Below are 20,170 nucleotides of genomic sequence, written 5' to 3'. Positions count from 1 at the left end.
GGAAGTCAAAGGTTAGTGGAGTCATCACCTATGCTTAGCTCATTAAAGTAGAAAAAGGCTTAAACGCCAGCCTTTAAAATTTATCTATTTATTTGATTACTTGAGAGACAGAGAGAAAGACACAGATGGACACGGAGAGTTTGTGGCTACTGGTTCACTTCCCAGATGCCTGCAATGGCTGGGATTGGGCCAGGCTGCAGTCAGGAGACTGGAACCCCATCTGAGTCTCCCACATGGGTGGCGGGGACCCAAGTACTTGGACCATCATCCACTGCCTTCTCAGACTCATTGGCAGGAAGCTGGAATGGAAGCAGGTGAACGGGTATTCTGATGTGGGCCTCTCAAGTGACAGCTTAACCTGCTACACCACAATGCCAGCCCCTACTACCAAATTTCACTTCATACATGGGACATTCTTATTGCTTTTTATGCAGTCTACGTACATTTAAATATACACACATACTTACAGCTTATCTTAATAATCCACCCTACTTCCCAGATCTTCCATACGGCATTCTTCGTTTTCTTATCTGACCATATACTTCTGGAATTTTTCTTTACAGGAGATTGGTTGGCAATAAAATTTCTTAGTTTTTGTTTTGCCTGAAAATTTCTTTACTTCATCCCTCTTTATTGATGGTTTTATTACATATAAAGCTTCTATACTGATAGCTATTTTTTCCTTGACCAATTCAAGATACAATCCTACTGTCTTTTGGCTCCTATTGTTGCTTTTAAAAAATGAGCTGTCAGCCTAAATGTCTAGAGCATTCCTATGTATCTGTTTTGTCATTTCTTTCCGGTTGCTCATAATTTTTTTTTTTTTAAATCTGTTTGAGATTTGTTGGGCTTTTCAGGCCTTAGGTTTAGTATTTTTAAAAAATTCTAGACTTTTTATTCTCATCTCCTATAGTACTTCCTTTTAGAAATCTATTTGGAACATCTGAGGTCTGCCTAGCCTCTTTCATTTTACTTTCTCTCTTCTCTTTGTCTGTTGGAGCCATACTCTGGATTATTTCTTCAAATAAATTTTCAGGTTCACCAATGTTCTCTTCAATTGTTTAATTCACTGAATTTTTAATTTTTATGTTTACATTTTTCATTTCTAGAAATTCCATTTCCTTATTTAAAAATCTCAGCCATTTTAGAGCCTCTTGCTCATCTTCTCAATATAACAATTTAGTAACAATTTTGGAAGCATGTAAAATATCTATTTAAATTTCTGACTGATGAGTCCAATAATAACGTATTTACAGTTTCAGCTTTACTGTTTCTGCTGGTTGTCACTCATGGTGAATTGCTTCTTTGTGTTCTAGGTAAAGCTTTCTTTCTCTAGAGGTGATTCCTCTCTATTTCTGAGTGGCTTCCAGGATTTTTTAGAATATTTACCTGCCTCCACACTAGAAAGGAATACCTACTTTAATCTGTCTGTCCTTTCCCAATCTTTCCAGAAGAAACAATTACCCAAAAGGTCAAAATCAGTGCTATGGAGCTTGTCTCATCACTCTTACCAGCAGGATCAAAACCTGGATTATTCCTACTCTGGAGGATATGAAGAGACCGTGAGAAAGAAATGCTGCTGAAATATCTAACAAATCAAATTGTTTACTACTTGCATATTGGTTCAACTTAAGGAGGGTTTTATCTGGCCTAGAAAATACCTCTAATAAGATATACAGTTTCTTTTGCAGTTGGATTACTGAACCATCCCTATCACTCTCTGCTACAAATTATGAATGATGAAAAATGCATGAGTGTTTCCGTCATGTCATGCGTGTCTCCTGAAGGAACACCCTACAATCACAGCAATGCACAAACCTGTGAGGGTCATCTGGGTCACAGTTAGGAAGAAACTGAGTGATTGCTTCTGCTACTTCTTCATTTGATAAAACATCCCAGAGTCCATCAGTGGCTAAGATCAGCACATCATCTGCTCCATGCTCATATTTGGAGAGATCGTAGACTCTTACCTGAAAGGAACAGGAATACCACAGCATAAGAATCAGCACGTGATTCTCCTTCATGAAATGATTTCTTGTTTTAACTTGACAGGCAGAAAGACAATGAGTGAGAGAGTGAGAGACAGTGTACCCTCCATCTGCTAGTTCATGTTCCAAATGCTCCCAACAGCTGGAGCTCAGACAGGCTGAAGCCAGGAGCTAGGAACCAATCCAGATTTCCCAGGTGGGTGGCAGGAACCATTACCTGAGCCATCACCTTTGCCTCCCAAGGTCTGCATTAGCAGGAAGCTGGAATTAGGACTGGAGCCAGGACTTGAACCCAGGTACTCCAAAATGGGATGCAGGTGTCCCAGCAGGCAGCTTCACCCCTGGGCCAAACACCTTCCTCCTACAAATTGATTTTGATTCCTCTTTCCTTTTCCTGACCAGCCTAGAGGCTTTTGGGTATGCACTGTAAGGTACTTGATTATACTAGAAGCTTTATGGCCAGGGTAGCCTCCTTTGATAACTTGCTCTGCAGACATATGGGCCCAATAAACAACCAGGAATGAGCCCAAGAGATGGCCTTAATAATTAAGTAAGAATTAAGTTGAAAATGTAACACTTGAGGTATGCTTGGAATGATCTTGAAATTCATGCTTATGAGTGTGGTCTTCAAAAATTTCATGAATAATATGTATTCTGAAAAAACTATGCTCGGATTTCAACATTTTTCGTACCAAAATAAACTTACTTTTTAACTCCATTTCCCATAAACTTTTTGAAGTATCCTCTTATTTGTCTAGGACTAAGGAGACTGACTTTATTTAATACTCTCACTTGAAACCCTTCCTGCCTTATCAGTTATGAGGCCCAAGGGGCTGGATTCCTTCCACATGAGAATGGGGTTCTGACACTGCACTGTGGTGGATGAGCCCCAGGCTAAGGTACAAAGCACTCAAGCTCAGCCTGAGTCTCTGCAGCGTCTGTCTGTCTAGAGTGAAACCTTAAGTCTTTCCTCATCTCCATTATCTTACATGACTTGGATACTTCAACATCTACCTGTGTTCTTTAAAAAGAATAGGGCAGCCTTGGTGAAACTAACAATAGATACCAAGCTTCAGTTGGGTTGAATTCACATCTGTCTGTCCCATCTCATCAACTGAGGACAAAGGCAGACCTATTTAATCAGTCTCCAGCTTCCTTCATTCTTTTTTTTTTTAAGCTTCCTTCATTCTTGTATCCTATTTTCTAAAACAAACTCTGCAGGAAAGTGAGAGGTCAGGGTAAGGGAGGATGTAGTGTAAGCCACTGTGTATGTGTCTACCACACAGTCACTGTTGTGTCATTTTGTATGTAGAGATAATACAACCAAAGAGCCTACCAACTATTCAAATCCAGGTCTTTGATAGCTAAGCCTCCTATTTTTAAAAATTAATAATTATTTTTCAACTTGAGAGGCAAAGAAGGGGTGGAAGGGTGGCAGAGCTCCCATAACAGGTTCACTCCTTAAATGTCCCCAAAGGCCAGGCCTAACACTGGGAGCTTGGGAGCACAATCGAAGTCTCCTACACGGGTGGTAGGGATGCTATCACTTGAGCCTCCACTATTGCCTCCCAGGGACTGTATTAGCAGGATGTTGAAGTCAGGAACAAGAACTGGGTATTAAACCCTGCTCTCTGATATGGGGCATGGATGTCTCACTGCTAAGTCAAACACCCGCCCTGCCACATTATGCTTTAGAAAGGTTCGTCCAGGCCAGTGACACTCTGTGTACAGCTGGCTTTGTGGGTGAACAGCCAAGGCCCAGGGGACAGAACACTACCAAGTGCTCATCTACAGAGCCCTTGATCATTGGGTTCAAGTGAAAAGTAGCCACCAGATGCCAGGCCTCTATGACCTGTAAACTACATGATAACAATTAGCACAGCACAAGAACCACGCTTAGGGATGCGCACTAGTGAGTAAACCACACTGGCCTTAAACATCTTCTCAAAAGACATGCTATGTAAGGCTCAGCTGACATCCTGGAGAAGCTGCTGAGCCTAATGAGCCAAATTAAGGAAAACAGGGAAGGGGAACTTAAGCAGACTGGAAAGGCCCAAATTGTCAGAATGCTATCTTCAGATCACAATTAATGTGGTCCAATTTCTACTCTAGTAGAAGCAACCAAACCCTGTTCACTTTATCTTCTTCTCTCGTCCTTGCACGTTTTAGAGCAGTGCTTATCCTACATTGATATGCATAGGCATTAGCTGGGGATTCTGCTAAAATGCAGATTCTCAATTCTGGGGTAGGGCTTGAGAGTCTGCAGGTCTAACCTCCTCCAAGCTGATGCCAATGCAGTAGCCACACAGACCACACTTTGAGTAGCAGAAGCCATGAAGGACCCCAACTGGGTCATGTCTGTACACAAGGAACTCAAGGGCCCAGTGGAACCTGTAAAGCCAACACAGACTATTCCTTAGTGTAGGCTCTACAAAGAGACAGCCATTATCACTCATGGGCTCCTCACTTCAGGTTTTGGCTTACTGTATTGTTCCTTCCAACCCGCAAAGAAACCTTTTAGATGAGGAATACAGACTTCATGCATTTCAAAATACAATTTAAAAAAAAATTTTTTTAATTCCTTTTTTTTTTTTGATAGGCAGAGCGGACAGTGAGAGAGAGAGAGAGAGAGAAAGGTCTTCCTTTTTCCATTGGTTCACCCCACAATGGCTGCTGCAGCCAGCGTGCTGTGGCTGGCGCACCATGCTGATCCGAAGCCAGGAGCCAGGTGCCTCCTCCTGGTCTCCCATGCAGGTGCAGGGCCCAAGCATTTGGGCCATCCTCCACTGCACTCCGGGGCCACAGCAGAGAGCTAGCTGGAAGAGGAGCAACCAGGACAGAATCCGGCGCCCCCACGGGGACTAGAACCCGGGGTGCCAGCGCCGCAGGTGGAGGATTAGCCAAGTGAGCCACGGCGCCAACCTCATAAGTACAATTTTAATATTTAGTGCTTATTCCCACCATACCTACCCTCTCACCCACACTCCCATCCCTCTTCCTCCTCCCTTCCCATTCCCATTCCCAGTCCCATTCTCCACTAAGATCCATTTTCGATTAACTTTATACATAGAAGACCAACTCTATACTAAGTAAAGGGTTCGATAATTTGCATACACACACAAAACACCCGTTCAATAGTTGAGACAAGGGCTGTTCAAAGTCATTGCATCTTGAAGTGCTTACTGCATTATTAAATTTAATATGCAATAATTTTGCTTACATTAGACTGCTCCCTTCTTATTGGAGGCTATTGACCATAAACTTTTGCGAAAACCAAGCTACAGAAAATAGAAATATTAAGTAACCAGAGGTAGGGAGTTATGAATGTCAGGAGGTCAATCCCATGCTTGGGGCTAAGTAGGAGATTCTATTTTTCATACAGCTCCTGAAAGGGAGGTTCCCAGGCCTAGGATAACATCCACTTAATTTTAATTTCAGGATCTGCCCTGTGACGAGGGGCCAGAAAGCTTCAAAATGCTTTCTTTTGACCCAAGAAAAGGGACAGGCTGAGTTTTGAAGCTGAAGTTACCCTGCTCACTACTCAACTGGAAATCTGTCCAACAGAGTGGGTGTGGATTGATACAAACATGTCTAAAATGCTACCCTTGAATTCTGTCACCATTCATATTCCCTCCAACAGCTCCCTAATGCAGCTTCCTTAGCCAACATGGAAGTCCCCTTTAATACCATTCTCTGAGTAATCTAAAGTAAATAATACAAACCTGGTGGCAACCCTATTCCCAGAGGCAATCCCCAGTTAACATCCTCTTAGGTTTTTACAGAAACCCTTTGTTTCCTGCTCCTCAGCCAATTTCCAAAGGATTTTGCCAACTTCCCATTTAGAACTCACATCTTATACATTACCCTGTGATGCAGAACCTTGGGCAGAAAGGCTTGTAGAGAAAGCGGACTGCTGTCTTGGCCACCCCGCAGAACTCACCCTCCCATCCGCCCGTGCTGCAGAAGACCTCAGCAGGAGCTCTGGCTGGCCCTCCTCAAGGAGACCACACCCACTTCCTCACAACTCCCTTGTTCAGTTCCTTAGTTTTTTTCTTTTCAACTTTCATTTAATAAATATAAATTTCCAAAGTACAACTTTTGAATTATAGCAGCTTTTCCCCCCATAACCTTCCTCCCACCCACAACCATCCCATCTCCCACTCCCTCTCCCATCCCATTCTTCATCATGATTCATTTTCAATTATCTTTATATACAGAAGATCAATTTAGTATATACTAAGTAAAGATTTCAACAGACTGCACCCACACAGGCACACAGAGTATAGAGTACTGTCTGCGTAGTAGTTTTACCATTAATTTTTATAGTACGACACATTAAGGGCAGAGGTTCTACATGGGGAGCAGGTGCACAGTGACTCCCGTTGTTGATTTAACAACTGACACTCTTATTTATGACGTCAGAAATCACCCGAGGCTCCTGTCATGAGCTGCCAAGGCTATGGAAGCCTCTTGGTTTCACCAACTCTGATCTTATTTAGACAAGGCCATATTCAAAGTGGAAGTTCTCTCCTCCCTTCAGAGAAAGGTACTGCCTTCTTTGATGGCCCGTTCTTTCTGCTGGGATCTCACTCACAGAGATATTTCATTTAGGTCATTTTTTTTTTTTTTTTGGCCAGAGTGTCTTGGCTTTCCATGCCTGCGAAGCTCTCATGGGCTTTTTAGCCAGATCTGAATGAATGAAGGGCTGATTCTGAGGCCAGAGTGCTGTTTAGGGCTTTTGCCATTCTATGAGTCTGCTGTGTATCCTGCTTCTCATGTAGGATCATTCTCTCCTTTTTAATTCTATCAATTATTTGCAGACACTAGTGTTACTTAAATAGTTTCTTAATGTTCCTGAGCCACACACCAAACTAATGGGCTCTGAGGTTCACCATGTCTCATCCATCTGGAAGAGTCTCGGCAGGGCAACGCCTTTGTCAGAGCCTGCCCTTGGCAGGGCAACACCTTTGTGTTCAAGGCTTCTAGTGGCTTGTACTCATGTTCCCTTCTTCCAGGAGGCACAGGAAGGCCCCACAAGTCCTTGAGATTCTTGGAGTTTGTCAGAGCAATGTCATCTGGGCAGCTGAGACAGGTGACCAGTGAGGACTGCTCTACCTGCCTTCTGCTTTCATCACATGTACACCGAGCACTAGTTAGGTGCCAATGACATTTCCATGCACCAGAGAGGCAGGGGACAAAAGTGACAATATCCCTTACAGCTTCTCAATTAGTACATGAGACAGACACACCATTATAGTCCAATGTCAGAGAAGGACTGGGTCTCTGGAGAAAACAAGGAGCAGGTAAGGAGAGTGGGGGAGTCATTCTGGCCTTGGGTTCCACTCCTGCTTGTATCTTGCCTCCATTATAGGGCCTGGCACTGCTCTGGATTAAGAATATGGGGATACAGACGTGGTGTTGAGGATGGGGGGCTTAGAGGGGTCCTCCAAAGAGGAGCACCAAGGAGCTGCCTTCTTTCTTTTCCCATCTTCCGTAGGGGCGATCATTTCCCGTCTCGTAACACACAGCATTTCCCTATATGTACATGTCTGACTTCCTATGTCTGTATCTTCCACGAGAGTAGTTATTGTCAGATGTTAATGTGTTTAACCATCATGTGGATACTATTTAACAAAAATTAAGATTCTAGGGTTCTGTCTTTAAATACTCTGTGGAGAATTAAGCCAGGGTCCTGGCTTCAACAAACGTAAAGACTACAGGTAATTCTGATGTGAATGCTGGAGGAACCTCACCTTGAAAAACACTAACAAGCAATAAACTCCTCTAGGGGCATGGTCTGCCTTATTCGTTTCTATGGCCAGAACAGAGCACAGAACCTTGGGTTGGGTAACCATTCAATTAATAACCAATGGAACTGTCTCCCTAGGTGGGCATATACCCCATCCAGTAATGATGAACACCCAGGGAGCTGGGCCTCTTACTCCCCGCCCCCGACCCCAACATTTAATATTTGGAGGCCAGATATCCCATGCTGCCTTTCTCCCGTAGGCCTAGTAATACTGTTCACAATGGAAACTACAGTCGATCTTCAGGACTATTCTTTGCTGAGATAGACAATAAATGGGAGAAGAGGGGGAAAAAATGTCAAACATGCAAGATCCATTCACAAGAACTCCTCCTAACTCATGATGCTCCAACAGATTTAACCTGTTAACTCCAACACTTCCAAATAATCACCAAATGCAATGTGTTAATTTTCGGAACATTTTCTTAACTTATTTGAGGGGCAGAGAGACGAGTTCCCATCCACTGGTTCACTCCCCAGATGCCTGCAAGGACTGGGGCTGAGGCCAGGAACTCAATTCCTGTCTTCCATGTGGTTTGCTGGGACCCAAGTACTTGAACCATTGTCTGCTGCCTCCCAGGGTGCCCATTAGGAGAAAGCTGAAACTGGGAGCTGAGCCAAGACTCAAGCCCAGGCACTCTGATGCGGGATGCAGGTGTCTGAACCACTAGGCTAAACACCCACTCCACTGACGTTTAACAGTAGTAGTGAACTCTTCTTCTTTCCCTGTTTTCAGTGGAGCAGTCAACAAACAGGAAAATACTCAGCGCTGGAGAGCAGGAACAAGTTTGGGGGGCCAGAAGGAGCCCAGGCGACTGAGCCAAGTTTTGATTGCTCCCACTGGGCTTCCGAGCTCTTAGAGACACCTGCAATGTTATCACTGGGCACCTATTTCACACACGAGCCTGTGAAAGACAACTCTTTCATACAGCACCTCCACTTAGCACTCAGCCACGGGCTGCTGTTTCAGCATTTGTCTAATACGGGCTCACATCTTTGCCCTATTACTGCTGATATTTCAGTGGCATGTTAAGAGAGCTTATAGTACTGTAAGCTGACGCAGGCTTCTTGGAGCTACCTTGAAAAAGAATCCATCACTTCTTCCATTTGCTAAATCTCCGCTGCCTCTCAGAGACGCCCTCGCGGCTTTTACATCTTTATCAGCTCAGCAAATTCTCCAAACCCTCCTTCCCTCTTAAGTACTCAATGTAGGATGATGAGTTCCGGCAGAGCTCAGGCTCGGCTTTGCCAAGGAGAAATGCACGCAACAAGACCTTTTGGTTCAGGCCTCTGTAACTCGCTCATGACTCGAGACAAGCCATTTATTCTCCTTGGCTCTCAAAGTGAACTCATCTGAACTCATTTCTTTTTTAAAAAATTGAAGAAAAAAAAAAACAAGAAAAATAAATAGGATAACACCTGGTTTAACTCTCTCAGAAAGCTGTTATGGAAATCAAGGAAGACACTTTGGAAGGGAATTGCTGATTCTCACGTACTGTGTATCATTCTCTCCTGGCACAGATCTCGGAGCACTGACACTGAGTGTAGATTTGTGGGCGGAAGGAAAAGAGTAAGAGTTGGCTGTGTGGATTGCCCTTTAATTCCAAAATTTGCAGAGAACAGAGATGGGAGGGGGGAGACTCTCAGGAGTGTTCTTGGCAGAAAAGCCAAAGGTGGCTCCCAAGGTAAAGGCAAAGGCTGCCAGCAGGTGGTGGGGAACAAGGAAAGTTTAATGTCTGGTCCCCTCTCCCTGTTGTGGCCAACCCTAAAACTCAACCTACAGAACTTAGCATATGGTACTTGTACCAAAAGAAAATGAAACTCCAGCCTATTTTTCTGTGTTCCTACGAACCAAGTAGGTTGTTTTAAGAGAGGCATCTAGCAAGCCACCAAGACTGTATCCATCCATACTACATGTCATTAAACCAATAGTGAATCTGGTGGCAAAAGACTTGGGTCTGAGACATCTCTGTCCCTTGGTTGTGAGGCAAATCACTTTGTTCATTCACAATTTCAAAGCTTACTGATGTAGGAGGAGTACTGATTCCTCAGACAGAGAGTGTTAGGAAGGAGTTGGGACATCCTACGTCTTACATGTAGAGGGGCCAATGCCTAGGGATGTGAGAGTGGGCTGGTGCCTTTGGGCAACTTTGCCAAGTTTGGTTTGGCTGCATGACTGGATTTCCATTTGGAAGAAGTAGGGGTTGAGGTTTGACTTTCCCAGTCCACAGTGTCTCCCTTTGCAAAATCACAGATTAGGAGTAGGTGGCCCCTGAGATGCTTACAGCTCTAACATTCTCCGACTCTTTCATCATAGGATGAGCTAGACCTGGATGTGACTGGCCATATGACCTCAGAACTTTTGGCTGCAAATGAATCAAGTGACCTTTCAGTACTGCAAACATGTTGGATGCTCATACTACCCAAAAAGAACTGGCTGTGGTGGCTGCAAGTATAATTTAGACTTGGAATATACCACAGATATTCTTGAGGGTTTGTTTTTTCTTTTGGAGTCTACAGACAAAACAAACATTAGGCTTTGAAAGGTGGATTCAGATTAGTAGCTCAAAAAGTTTCAAAACCAGCTGAAGTATTGGATGGTGTGAAGACAGCCTGGAGTTGTACCCAGGGCCTGGCTGCTACAACAGAAGGCTTCCATTTTTTTCCCACAAAAGGTCTGGTACTCGACAGCTCAGTGAGGTCAGCTGCAGGCAGGAATTCCACTACATGCTGGGATACTCCCGTGAGAGATTCCTTTCTTTTGGTTCCCAATAGCTTATTCACCACTAAGCCAGAAGCTCACTGAATGCACAAACGCATGGATGAGCTTGAATCTAGACCAATTCTCATTTGAAGAGTAAGTCCACCTTCAACGAAATGTCCTCTGTGGAGATATGGGTTGGAAGAAATCCCAACCTGTGCGTGCAAGTGGATGGCTTGAGTTGCCTCAAGTCCATTCAGGAGGCAGGCGAGGAATAAACAGTCACCACAGATCCTTGCTTGCCTGAATTTTGGCTTGCTCCTGTTTTCCCAGCATAACTATTATTTCAAAAAATGAATTTCATTTTTTTTCCAGCAGCTTTAAAAAAAAAAAAAAAGAGCAAGCGAGCAAGGGCGAGAGAACTCTTCCATTTACTGTTTCACTGCCTGAATGCCTGCAACAGGGCTGGACCAAGCCAAAGGCAAGAGCCTAGAACTCAATTCATGTCCCTCAATTCATGGGTGGCAGGGACCCAACTAATTGAGCCATCACCTGGTGCGTCCAGGGTGCACGTTAGCAGGATGTTAGAAGCAGGGGCAGGACTAGAACCCAGGCACTCAAACAGGGGATGTGGGCATCTTTTTTTTTTTTTTTTCTTGCCAGGCAGAGTGACAGTGATAGAGAGAGACAGAGAGGAAGGTCTTCCTTTTTCCGTTGGTTCACTCCCCAAATGGCCGCTATGGCTGGTACTGCACTGATCCAAAGCCAGGAGCCGGGTGCTTCCTCCTGGTCTCCCATGCGGGTGCAGGGACCCAAATACTTGGGCCATCTTCCACTGCCTTCCCGGGCCACAGCAGAGAGCTGGACTGGAAGAGGAGCAACCGGGACAGAATCTGGTGCCCCAAATGGGACTAGAACCCGGGGTGCCAGCGCTGCAGGCAGAGGATTAGCCAAGTGAGCCATGGCGCCAGCCTGATGTGGGCATCTTAAGCAGGTGTCTTAATGTGCTGTGCCAAGTGCCACCCTCACCACCTGCCCCCAGCGTAATTATCAACAGTGTTCCTTTGACTTTCAAAAATGTCCTGTTGAGGGGTAATATGGGCACCTGGCATAGGAAAAATTAAATGACTGCTCTTCTTTGTTCCTGTGGCTGCTACTTGTGGTCAGAGGGACTGACACCCCCACAGTGTTCCTGCTCCCTGGGACTCCACAACAGCAAGTTTGTAGACATGGCAAGAGAACCAGTGAGCAAATCACCACGTAGGCTGCCTTAGAAGAGGAGACACGGTCACTGCTGGCAAACTGTAGGACACCTCTGTGTGGCAATGTCTATCCTATGGAAGTCTTTGATCCCAAAACGCCCAGGTGTCAGCAGACTTAGTTCCAGTGGAGAATGAGGTATGTAGGCTGTCTCCTCCACCAGGCTGGCACTGAGTCACACGCAGCATAAGAATGAATCAGAGTCTAGGACCAGGAGTGAATGTATCTCGCACCCACATTAGGACTGCAAAGCTGAAATTCCTGATTCACAATGAAGGATGGCACAGGACAGTCCTTCTCAAAGAATAGCTTTTGAATCACCTGCTTCACATTTTTTTTTTTTTTTGACAGACAGTGAGAGAGAGATACAGAGAGAAAGCTCTTCCTTCTGTTGGTTCACCCCCCAAATGGCCGCTACGGCCGGTGCGCTGCACCGATCCGAAGCCAGGAGCCAGGTGCTTCCTCCTGGTCTCCCATGCAGGTGCAGGACCCAAGCACTTGGGCCATCCTCCACAGCCTTCCCAGGCCACAGCAGAGAGCTGGACTGGAAGAGGAGCAACCGGGACAGAATCCGGCGCCCCGACCGGGACTAGAACCCGGGGTGCCGGCGCCGTGGGAGGAGGATTAGCCAAGTGAGCGGCGGCGCCGGCCCTGCTTCACAATTTTCTTACACTGTGAAAGTTCCTAAAGCCCTCAGGATACCTAGTGACTCAGATTTTCAGGAAGAAGATCTCGGGAATTTGCATCTTTTAAATCTCAGTCTAGTAAAATACCACCACTTAATGCAGAAAAGGCGCCAGGTTTAACTGAAACATTCACATGAAATTCTTATTTTTCAGGCAGTCAGAGGGGAATGATCACCAAGGAGAGGAAGTGTCCGGCACACTACACTGGTTGACTCCCACTGGGTGACCAAGAATTGTGGGAGTGGCCAAGCCAGTTTTTTTAGGAGTGAATCAGATTAAATCTCAAATTTTGATTGTATTCACACAGGTGGAGGTGGGTGTTTGATGAAACAGTTGAGACACTGCTTGGAAGCCTGCATCCCATGCCTGGGTTTGAGGCCTGGCTCTCCTTCTGATTTCAACTTCCTGCTAATGGACATGCCAGGAGGCAGAAGGTGATGGCTCGAGTACTGTGTCCCTGCTATGTACATAAGACACCTGCCTTGAGTTTCTGGTTCCTGGCTTCATTCTGGCTTAACCCCAGATGTTGGAAGCATTTGAGGAATGAACCAGGAAACAGGAGCTCTGTCTCTTTGCCTTTCAAATAAAAATAAATAAATAAAAGGGGTGGGTGTTGTGGCTTAAGCTACCTCTTGGAATGCTCACGTAGCATATCAGAGTGCCTGGAATCATGTCCTGCCACCACTTCTGCTCCAGCAGACCCTGAAAATATTTGGGTCCATGCCACACACAGATGGAGTTCCTGGGTCCTGACACTGACCTGGGACCTTTCTGTTTCAGGCATCTGAGACGTAAACTAGTGGATGCAAGATTTCTCTGTTACTTTTCTCTTCAAATAAATTAAAAAAACTGAAAACTTTTTCAAAATTTGCTGGTTAACAAATCTCAAATCAGCAGCCAAATGAAAACAACACATGTAAATGGCACACAGGCACACACGTGACTGTTATAGCTGAACTCCAGAGTTAGAGACGAAGACGAACAGGCCGACTCGTGAAGTCTCTCTGGCACAAGGTCACCGTGTACCCTTTTAACATTGATTCTCCCCCTCCCCTCATGCCTGCTGCCAGCACATTCAACGTGATGGTGGCAACGCTGAGGGCAAGTAGTCCCCAAGGGCACACCACCCTGAGAACACAGAAGCGCAAGATACTGCCGATGTGCAGGACTGGAGAGGTGATGAATTCCGGTTGTTCAACGATCCTAAGAGCTCCCCATCTTCCCTTCGCACAGAGTGACTCATGTTTTGTGAGGCACACCATTTGGGGGTCTCTCTTTAAGGCTACAAAAGTAATGATTACAAATTTAGATACTAATATGAATATTTATTAGGAAAAGAAATCACAACAAATTACTAGAACCTTGGCAGCATAGGTCTTTCTTTGAGAAATGTTTACCAAAAAGCTTCCCAATTCCATCTGTTCTTCTCTTCGGCAACAACCAGAACTCACAGGGGCTGACCTCATCAAAGGTCCCCAATTTTGAGTTTAATTAGCTTCTCTGCAAATCTTTCTTTACACTACAAACCAGATTTCCTTTCTTAATTAGTTCAACAGCTAACTCATCAATGTACATTAGTTTGCACTAGAAAGAGAGATGATTAGTACTTTCATCCTTAAGATTTCACAGCAGGGAGGCACTATCACAGGGCGGTTGTGATAGTCTCCAAGACGACCACCATCAATTCCTCCACTCCCTATACATGTGTGCTGCTCCTCACTTCAAGAGCTGGATCCCAATTCCCCTCACTTCAATTACGAACTGGCCTTAGTGATGTCCCTAACCAATGGAACGTGGCAGTGGCTATACTCTGGGATTTGGGAAACCAGGTCTGAAGAAGCCTTGTAGATGCTGCCTGAGAATCTTGAACACTCTGTGTTTTGGAATATTTTCTCACAGAATCCAGCTGCTGTGTTATGAGAAGCCAAAGGCAAATATAGGGGCAGGAGTTTGGTGCAGTGGCTTAAAGCCCCACTTGGAATGCCTGTATCCTATATCAGAGTGGCTGGTTCATGTCCCTGCTTCTCTGCTTCTAACCTAGCTTCCTCCTGATACACAGCTTGAGTAGAAGATGGCTCAAGTACATGGACCCTTGATACTCATGTGGGAGATGCAGGTGGGATTCCAGGGTCCTGGCTCTGGCCTGGCCCAGCCTGGCTGTTGCAGGCATCTGGGGTGGGAACCAGTGGATGGAAGGTTGGTCTCTGCTTTTAAATGAAAAGAAAAGAAAACAAACAGCAAATGGAGAGGCATTGTGTTGCTACTTCAGATAAACTCTGAGCCAAAGACCAAGATCAACTGCCAGCTGTGTGAATGAGCATCTTGGACTTTCAGTCCAATATTTTCTTCAGATGACCTCAGCACCAACAAGCACCTACGATCCCAGCAGAGAACCACCCAGCTGAGCCCTGTCAACCCACAGAACCATGAAAGATGGTACCAGACTGATCTCTTAAGCCTCTAGGTTTTGGAGGTGGTTTATCTTGCAGTCAACAGAGACACAAAGGCATTGTAGTGTGGTCTCCCATTTTGAGGGCTGGTTAGTCAACAATGGGTAAGATCCCCTGGGGGACAACCTAAGACAGGCACAGCCGCATGAGGAGACCACATGGAAACAGGGTCAACAATGGTATAGCCAAGGATCATGCCTCCCATTGCTCAAAAACAAACAAAAAGGGGGAAATGTGGTAGAATGAGAAGGCTGTGCCAAGATGGCTGCTGGCAAGTGAGCGTCAAGTTACTCAGGGAATGGCTTCAGAACCCACCTGGCAAAGGAGCCTGCCTGGCAACAGGCAGTGATTGGTTAGGGCATAAACCACCCCTTGACTGGATTGGCTGCCTTGGCTATATAAGCTGCTGTACCAACTGAAATAAATGAGTCTGTGGGCTGCTTGCCTCTAGCCTGCTTTCACCTGGCTCCCAGTATCTGTCATGACCCCATGCCTCTTGCCCCCACCACGCTCCTCCTCTCAGAACGAATCCACAGCAACACTGCAGTGGGATGTAATACTCCCAGGCCCTCTCTCCCTGTGGTTTTGATGAGACTTGGGACACTGAATTCTTTGGTATTTTCTCTTTGGTCTCTATTTTCCCATAAGTAGCAGTTGTGCCTTCTGCTCCTATCCTGCAGCAGGTAAGTACAAGGGAGACTCTCCAGCAGGAGGCTGGGAGGTGAGCGTTCACAATGGCACCATCATCCTCTAAATCACATCTACCACCGGTTCTTTTTTTTTTTTTTTTTTTAAATCCCTCTCAGACATGCTTCTGTTTTCAGTGCGCCAGTCCCCATCCTAATTCAGCTCCTATCACACAGCTTCAGTCCTACACTGGCTGCCCTGGCCCCCATCGGCTGTTAGGGGAAGATCCTCCCCCTGCCGCCTCAGGTCCAGTTGGAGGGCCTCTGCAGTAATTAGCTTTATTATAGCTAATAGCCCTTCAAGCTAATCTTCCAAACTTAGTGACTCCCTGAGGCAAATTTTATTTCACACCAGCCTCACTTCTGCTTCCTTCTTTTTCTTGTCCTACTTATTCTCTTCTGCTTTTGATTATATAGTTCTCCCTCCCTTATCCAAATTCTTCTTGTCCCTTAGGAAGTGAGAAACAGAAATGGCTAATTATTCTTTGGCTAGTCTCACCTTCCACATGGCCAAAAATTCTTGTTCCTTGAGGACCTGTTTCCCAGTGTTCTCAATAAACACGATGGGAAGTGCCAGTGATATTTTGTGGTTTTGATGGAGCTACTATTTATTAAGCCAGATTTTGTGCACGGCATGTTATATGCACTGTTTAATTTTTTTATTTGTATTCCTTGGTGTAACAACTCTATTGTCCTCTACTTTTACTAAAGGAGCTAAGATTTAGGTAAACTTTCTCAACGTCACTCGTCAGTAAGTGTAGAGACAGACCTTGAAGCCAAGATTCATTAACAGTCTGAGGTTTATATGTCATGTTATTTTCTTTAGCAAGAAGCTCGAATTGGGAGCAGAACCAGAACTTGAACTTGGACATTCCAATATGGGATGCAGGGGTCCCAAACAGCATTTTAATCATTGTGCTAAATGCCTGCTCCCAGTCTGAATTTTTAACTACTCTGTCACCCTGCAAAGTTGTTTTGAAAGGTCTAGGGATTTTTCATTTAACAACTTTTCCCTCGTCTACCACCCAGAGATAGCTACTGTTAACTGCTTCAGAAAACATCAAGGTCTTTGGCTATGCCTAGTTCATACCTGTGAATGTAGCTTTTCTATATACGAGTACAGTCATTCTGTTTCGCTCAATACAGCATGGCCATTTTCTCATGTCATCATCTACCCACACGATTTCTAATGAATTGGCCAGGCCACAAAAGGCACAAAACCAACAAAACATGCTTTTTCCTAAAACGGGGGTCATAACTCAGGGCACAATAAGTCAGAATCAGAAGACTGTAAGTGTTCAGAGGGAAAGAGAAGATCTTCCTTCAATATTATTCAGGTTTTCCTGGGAGAGTCAGGGGGTGGGGCTCAAACAAAATAGTCATCCTCTCTTCACACAAAAGCGGATACTAGGAATCCAGGAGTCTGACACCTTCGGCTGTAGGAAGAAGACTGGTAATTAGGAGTGAGCGGACATCCTCATTTGCTCTTCTCAGTGACTTGTCAATTCGGGCATTTCCATCTCACCTTAAAGGAGAGCAAAGAGGCTGGAATCATGTGTGCATACCACAGGCAGTCCTGGTGCTGGGGTTGGGGTTTATAGACTTGTGTCTCAGGTCTTTGTTCTTTTGGGGAAGGCTGTTTCAGATGAAAGGAAAAATACCATCTAGATTTTAAAAAATCACCGAGAATGAGCTAAACGAGTGATCTGGAGTTATAAAAAACAGCTGGCAGGAATTTTGAAAACCAAGGAGGGGAAAAATGAAGCAGAGAGAAGACTGGGCTCCTTGTGGTTCCGCCTGGCAAAGGTGGAGGAGAGGCCTGACTGCTGAGCTGGCAAGGGAGCTGGCCCTGCAAACTGCCCCCAGACAGAAAACAGCCTTGTTCTTCCCAGAGCCCGGGTGAGGGCTAAGGGCAACAGCCTAGCCTGGGAGCAGCGGCTGAAAGCGGGCGAAATTCAGAACCCTGGCTCTGCAGCAGGCCTGTCCCAGGCCAGAAAGGGGCGTGGAGGAGAGAACATCTGGAGGTTTAGGCTGCACGCGTGTGCCAAGGCGCCTGACGAACAGGACAGGATGCATGTGCTGGGGTGGGGGTGGGGGTGGGGAAAAGCAGGGAGGGCCTGGGCTCCAGCACCCTGAGTTAACAAATCCTGTCTTTCACCACCTGAACTCTTTGAAGATGGTATGAAAACATTCAGGGGTGAGTTTCATCAAGCAAGAGGACTGGAGACATTTTCCTCACGGTAGGGGAGAGGCTGCAACCCTTCCTGCTACACAGAGCACACAAGGTGCTGGGACCACAGCAGTCACGAGGCCTCTGGCACTCAACCCACAGCCTCCAGCTCACAGGCCTCGGCTCGGTTGGTGGGGGCCTCCTGTGGAATTCTGGTCCGGGCCAGAAATCCCTGCCTTCAACCCCGCAAGGCTTGAAGGAGGCTCAGCAAACCTGGCGGCTGCTCCCTGGGTTTGGCAAATTCAACATTTTTCCAGCGTCTTGTGTTCAGCGAAACCGAAAATGTGTTTGGCCAGAAACCCTTCTCTAATTTTTAAACCCCTGTGCATTTTTTACGTAAATTCAATCCACATGTTTTTGATTTATTTATATTGAACTCATCAAATTGAATTAGGAGCTCTAATGATGAATGGGAACAATGCTGATTTCCAAGAAGACCCTGGAGCCCCCTTTTCCTAGAACTTAATCACATCCCACCCCATGACCATTCAGACCAGCAGGCTGAGCTGCATTTGAAATTTAGAACCCAAAAGTGAAATAAAGACCTGCGCTTGGCACAGACAGAGCTGAGCAGGGGGATGTTCTCGGGGAGTCAGAGTGAGGAAGGGTGGGACAAGGAAGACAGCAAGGGAGTCCCCGATTCTTCACTAACTGGGTTGAATACACTGATCTGGCAATTTGCTTGGGAATGATTTTATCGCTACCACCCAGGGGAAAGGTGTTCCTGCCCAAAGGATGGGGGACGGAAGTGGGGGTGGGGGCCTGAACCTATCCTCTTTCTTCTGTTCTCTCTCACAGCAGCCAGGGCAAGCTGCTGCTCCTCTCCCACTTTCTGGTTCTGCCTACGGGCTCTCCATCTGGAAGCATTTAAAATGTACAACAATTTTAATCCCATGCAAGAAAAGCTCAGGACGCACACTCCATACCCATGAAGCTGACTTTGAGGCACACCATCTTGGTTTCCACAATTCTTTGTGGCCTAGATTTGCACACACGGTCTTTCCCAGTTCCCTGCTCCATGCACCATCATCTCCTACAACATCAGTCTGAGGCCCAATATTTCTTGGAGAAACGGTGGCCACTGATTTCACTGCTGTCCTGGGTTGAGACAAAGGTGCCCTCTGCAGAGCCCCCGGAATCAGTCCTTAGTGGGTCCTAGGACACCGACCAAAGGCATTTCCTCGAACTCAGCCTTGCACATGCAGACTACTGATTCATGTGACAGAGCTCGGTGCAGGCACCAGCTTGCTCCTTAATAACTGTACAACCCTGAAGGAGTTATACTGTACTTCCCTACGTCCCAGTTTCCCAATCTGTAAAATGGGTATAATAATTATACTTGCCTCTTGGGAGGATTATATGAAATACTGCATGTAAAAATCTTAGTATGTTGGACAAGAAATATTGTTCAAAGGGCACAAGGTTTAGTTAGGAGGAATAACTTTTAGAGATCGACTGTACAGCATGTTGACTCTAGTTAATTGTAACTATAATTACAATGTATTATATGTATATAATTACCATTTGTCAACTGAAAATAATAAACTTAGTTTGGTGTTTGGCCAAGGCAAAATTGTTCGTGTTAGTTGTTATTATTAGCTATCAATATTAGTTGTCACGATTACAAAAACTTCCACAGCTTATTTAATTCTATAACTTTTCTGAGAACATGTACATTTTTGCAGAGGTTGACAGCTTCCTTCTAAATCCCAGCCCTCACCAATGCTGACGAAACCAGCAAGCCATTCCCCTACACACCAAAGTCAGTGCAGCCAGGTGACCTGTGGTTTCTGCACAACCAGCCGGGGTTCCGACTCAGTCCTCAAGGAGTCTTCCATGCAGCCCCATGGTTGAAATCTGCAGTGTCTTCCTTGGCTCAACAGCATCAGAGTGGGTGGGAGATCTAAAGGCCAACTGCACACGGAGCATTCTGCAAACCGGACCAAGTGGCTTCTTACTTTATATAGAAGTATGCACGTGTGTGGCTGGCAGAGGGGGTGAGAAGGAAGGTTTCTGTTCTGCTTGAAGCAGCAAAATGGTTTATTCGTGTTTTCTGGAGACCCTCGGGACACTTGTGGGAGGCAGAGAAGAGGAGGCACCATTTCACACGATAAATGCCTCTCTCTAAGGGGAACAAATGAAGACATTTATGAATCCAGTTATAAGCTATAACTGGATTATAACTTATAATCACAGATCAAAGAGAAGAGTCTTCAAGGTCTAGTATTTATTGCTTTTTCTCCAGTGAGAGGTTTCAGCAGGAATTCCTGGGTCCTGAGGTCGGCCAGAATAGGGGGACCAGGGACCTACCAGCTCTGAGGGGCCTTGGGTACCTAAGTAGTAACGGTTCTCACCCTGCAGAA

The 20,170-nt window shown here is 45.6% G+C and overlaps 1 protein-coding gene across 1 annotated transcript in view; it reads right to left on the bottom strand.

The window, feature by feature from the left end:
* Window positions 1-20,170, bottom strand: part of PPM1H (protein phosphatase, Mg2+/Mn2+ dependent 1H) — a 296,864-nt gene that overhangs the window by 28,205 nt on the left and 248,489 nt on the right. Inside the window, exon 9 of the mRNA XM_062203311.1 lies at window positions 1,819-1,970. Coding sequence (XP_062059295.1) covers window positions 1,819-1,970 — 152 coding nt within the window. The remainder of the gene's footprint in view (window positions 1-1,818; window positions 1,971-20,170) is intronic.

Source organism: Lepus europaeus, chromosome 10, assembly GCF_033115175.1.
Source record: "Lepus europaeus isolate LE1 chromosome 10, mLepTim1.pri, whole genome shotgun sequence".
Taxonomy (NCBI): domain Eukaryota; kingdom Metazoa; phylum Chordata; class Mammalia; order Lagomorpha; family Leporidae; genus Lepus; species Lepus europaeus.
Note: the sequence above shows the minus strand (reverse complement) of the source record. Positions and strands in the feature narration are given on the sequence as shown.